Below are 4,780 nucleotides of genomic sequence, written 5' to 3'. Positions count from 1 at the left end.
ATTAATACATCGGTTCAGTCTTTTATTCGAAGATTCCTCATTTATCACAAAATCTAGCATCGTCTGGGCTGTGTGAAACCGGAGCATGAGTCGAGAATAACATTATTTTATCTGTTTTGTAGCTAAGCGTAGCGACAATTTATGTTCTTTGTCTGAGGTTCTTTGCGTAGATATTAAGTAGCTAGAATCTGTGGTGATAACCGTGTCTAGTTTATTTATTTCAGTTTATTTGTCTCTGCTCAAGTAGATATTTGAAAGCAAAGAGAATTATAATATATATGGAAATTTGAAAGATTACGGTTTGTCTCTGATTGCAATTTGCAAAAATAATGTTATTGGTGACTTCTGAGAAATCATAACGATTATAAAACTATCTAAGTATATCAACTAGTCATTTAAAAGTAACCTTTTTATCCCTAATTTAAAATACATAACGATATGGAGTCTAAAGAATCGGCTTCGTCCAGTGAGCGAGTAATTAGTTTTACAGTAAGTAAATATGGTATATTTTGATGTAAAAACGTATTGTGCAATGTCTGTATATTTGTATCGAACCCTAATAGACTGTCGATTAATAGTTACTCGAAAATGTATTTTGGAGAAGGCTTAGTATTATATAAAGACATCCTGCCAGTAATTAGTAAATCTGGTAATTTTTAGTTTGCTAATCAGCATATTCCAAAGCAACCTCCTATAATATATCAATGAATCATAGTGATGTCATTCATAAATACGTATACATTTGGTATAGACAGATATAAGTACTATTGTACTGTACATTGAACAGTAACATATCAAAACCTTGCGTCAAGCCTCATCAAAATGCAACAAGTAGTAACACTTACAATTACTTGCCACAATATACTTTACCTAATAAAGTAATAGATTATTTCAAAGTAAATCTACCGTTTATACATGTATAACCAAGAAAATGGGATTAACTTATTTTCTGTAATAATTGACTTTTTACAAGCTTTTATTTAAACTAATGTTATGGTCAAAAAATATTTTTTACTTGAGAGTTATTTCTTCAAATTTCAAAAGATATGCGAACTGCTTGCATGTTTAACAGAGAGATGAACCTTTACATATTGTAAAAGCCTAATTGATTATTATTACAAACCTTGATGATGATGTTTTAGTATCCATTTATTAACTAACACATTATAAACTGGATGGTGCACCTAACACTGATTTATATAATATCTCACCCAAAAATGTAGAAAAGAATTGGCAATAAATAGTTTTTAGGGTTGATATTTAAAAGAAAATCAATATATGTAAGTACTTAAAACTTGTTTGAAATTTTCTATATTTTATTAATAAAAATTAAATTCTGCATAAAATAATCCATTGTTTTAGGACGATGTTGCATTTATTATGTATATACATAGATACTATTATTAGGTACATTGTCAATTTCTCATAAATATATACCAGCATTATTGTAAATATTCAATATTTTGCTTAGGCTAGGAAGTGTTTTACCTCTTGTTGTTATAGTATATAAAGTAAGATTGAAATGAGCAAAATGCTCAATAATATAGATATTTTTATAGAAAATGATAACAAATAATATTATAAAATTTTATAGTACATTATCAGTATAGCTAAGGCATTTAGACTTAGATTGGACTTGGACATAATATCTATAGAAATACTTATCATTTGTTGCCACTAATCTGCTAAATGATTACACAAAGAGAAAGGATGTCAACCGTAACAGCATCCAATCTATAATTATTTTATAATATATTAAGTACAATATGGAAAAGAACATTAATAGTATTATATAAACAGATGAATGTCTTATTGATTTATTATCCTTAAAACAGTTATAGCTATAGTCAATTGGCTTCCAAATCCATTATTAATAACAATATCCAATCACTCATTTAGTCTATGGTCATTTACAGGTACTATTATGTTGTGATAAGTCTTTATACATATTAATTTTTTTATGATGTCAATAATCTTACTATTGAAATATGCTATTCATAGGAACTCCAGTATAGTGTATATGAATATTTTTTCTATCCATGTTATTACCAAAATTATTTTATCATATTTTTTCAGGATAGTCCTGATGTTGTATTCGCCACAAACGCTGCAATACTAGTGACGTCAAGTGGGTGGCCATCAAAAGAACTATATGAAAAGATACAGAGACCCCATTACTATGATATTGGGGCACATATAATGATGAAAGCCCCGATTACTGGTTCACTTGCAAAACTGAGCAAGTGTTGGATATTTATCTTCCACTTATTTGTTTACAAATATGGTGAAGGTGCTTATAATGTGGCCGTTAGTGTTGGAAATTATTTGAAGACTGACAAAAAGAACAATACCATACATTTGCCTCGCTTACTCAAGGAGTATGATTTTAATAACACTAGAAGCCTGTTGGATCTTTACAAAGATGAGGATGAACATAATATTAATAGGTTTGAATATATCACTACATACAAATTTACAGATCTTGATATTGAATTTATGAAAGATAAGATTTTCCTCATAGCTGTATCTTTTGGGCCTCACAAGGCAGTGGATTTAGATATAGTTAATGAAATTAAATTAAGTCACGACTATGGCGAATTATTCAAAGATCCCGTCGGGTCCGACTTCACGATCGAATCTAGTGATGGTGAGAAATTTGAAGTGCACAAAATCATATTGTCCGCGCACAGCACAGTGTTCAAAGCTATGTTTAAAGAAGAAACCGCAGAGAGTCAGAACAGCTATGTCAAACTAGTTGATGTGAAGGGAGAAGATCTCAAATACATGTTGGAATACATCTATACGGGGACTATAAAGGATTTAGACAATGTTGATTTTGCGAATGTGCTTATTTTGGCGGACATGTATAATTTAAAAGGTTTATTCACATTGTCCCAGATAGCTCTAGAAAAGCAATTAACACCATCAAATGTGATGTACACATTGATAATAGCAGATATGTATGATGCAGAATATTTAAAAAATTCAACAATGAAATATCTCAAGAAGAATGCTAGTACATTAGATAAAAAATGCTTTTTAGTGAAATAAATAATGTTACTCTGATGAGAGAACTGTTCAACTATATTACCTCGCCTTAATCGTATCGCATCAAATGTGCCTTCTATGAGGTTGAATTTGTGTCATCCAAAGTATTAATTTTGTCTTTATAGCCAAGTTGTGGCGCAGATAGTTGTTGTATGGTATTAACAGGAAATGTCCCGACTATGTTTATACCATTGAAGCAGGCATGCCGCGCAATCGTGGCGCTCAGGCGGTTGTACCGCCTCTACGATGCCCCACGCAACCATACATTCAAGCTTTAAAAGCAATTCAATTTAAAATTATGTTGACTTTTATAAATATTTTGTTTCACCTAGTGAATTATTTGTATTTTTTTAATATAATAGGATAAGTCATAAATAAATAAAATATATTTTTTGTTTAGGAAGGAATAATGTTTTACTTTTACAATTACCTATTCGTAAGTCGCTTCAGTTACAAAACAAATAAAAAACATAAAATACAGAAAACGTAAAAATAAACTTTTATATGTTTTAAAACGTAACTGCACTCTTAAATAAAATGTAATTGATGTAATCGGTTGAATAAATATTATAATTAGTTGATGGTGGTATCGTGTGGTGTCGTGTACGCGCGGCGGGCGTCACTCGGTCCCGCGCTGCCCGCCCTGACCGCCGCGCACACGTCGCCTATATAATCATTTTGGAATGTTACTTGAAGTCTTCGTTTCTGCGGCAAACAAACATTATCCACCGTTAGAATGTTAGTTTGACTCGTCGGGACAGTGTTAATGGCTACATTTGTGCCGGTTGTGTCTATTCACACTGACGGGCTCCGTTACAAGCGTCAAAGCAATAATCATAAGCACAATGCGACGAGCGACGAGCGTGAAGCCTCTCTCAAAGCGTTCCGTGTTTATGCTGTTTGAATAAGCTTACTTTATAGTCGTAAATGTCAGCCCAGTGTGTGTGAACAGTCCACATGAAGGCATGGCAGTCGGAGGAACACAACTAGCCAAGGTTATAGTCTGACTGTATCCGGCGGATTCCGGCGCGGTACCTTTAGTCAGTGCTACGTTACCACTCGAGACTAACTCCCGTCAGGTGTTCCGCAAACGTTCAGCGACAGGGGCACGTGGTCGCATGCAGGATAAGCAAGAAAAAAGGCCACATATTTGTCTTATTATTTATTTATAACTAATAACCCATACAACGACGAAATAATTGATAAAATTACTTTCGTAAACAAACGCGAATGCGGAGGTGAATGTCTAATTCCCAATCGGTTCAGATATAAAAATAAAAACTTATACGACGCTTATTTCCATACTTGATCTACAAATACATGTTCTATATCGAGCTTAATGATGTATCGAAAACTATCGATCATATCTCAAGTCACCACAATATTTCGGTTATATCTTCATTAAAAAATATCTATGTTTAATGATCGGACTTGTGTAATACTCTACGTGAAACGAATGCGTGCTGTTGCTGCAGTACAGTGGTGTGACGAGTTGGGCTCGACACCTCTCGACACCGTGTAGCACAGCAGCAGCGCATCACAATGTATCCACTATCCGGGGATCTACTCCTAGACACCGCATGTTACTCCTCACTTATACTAGTTGATACAGATCCAGCCTCCGACCGTGCGACAGCTCGGTGACGTGCCACATGACATGGCCAAACCGCCGGAACGCGAGGTAAGCTCATTATAAGCGTGAAAGTTAGATTTAGAAACAGAAGGAACACAA

At 33.6% G+C, this 4,780-nt stretch overlaps 1 protein-coding gene across 1 annotated transcript; it reads left to right on the top strand.

Annotated features, from left to right (window-relative positions):
- The first annotated feature begins 2,193 nt into the window (after positions 1 to 2,193).
- Positions 2,194 to 3,466, top strand: LOC119191353 (TD and POZ domain-containing protein 4-like). The gene has a single exon (XM_037445251.1). It carries the CDS (start codon positions 2,200 to 2,202, stop codon positions 3,049 to 3,051), a length of 852 nt encoding a protein of 283 aa, XP_037301148.1. The 5' UTR covers positions 2,194 to 2,199; the 3' UTR covers positions 3,052 to 3,466.
- Positions 3,467 to 4,780: the final 1,314 nt, after the last annotated feature.

This window comes from Manduca sexta, unplaced genomic scaffold, assembly GCF_014839805.1.
Source record: "Manduca sexta isolate Smith_Timp_Sample1 unplaced genomic scaffold, JHU_Msex_v1.0 HiC_scaffold_1387, whole genome shotgun sequence".
NCBI classification, from domain to species: Eukaryota; Metazoa; Arthropoda; class Insecta; order Lepidoptera; family Sphingidae; genus Manduca; species Manduca sexta.
The sequence above is the reverse complement of the archived record's forward strand: the minus strand, read 5'-3'. Positions and strand labels throughout refer to the sequence as shown.

Excerpts from the sequence above, each read along its gene's own strand:
- LOC119191353 (XM_037445251.1), top strand. The coding sequence starts at position 2,200 with ATGATGAAAGCCCCGATTACTGGTTCACTTGCAAAACTGAGCAAGTGT.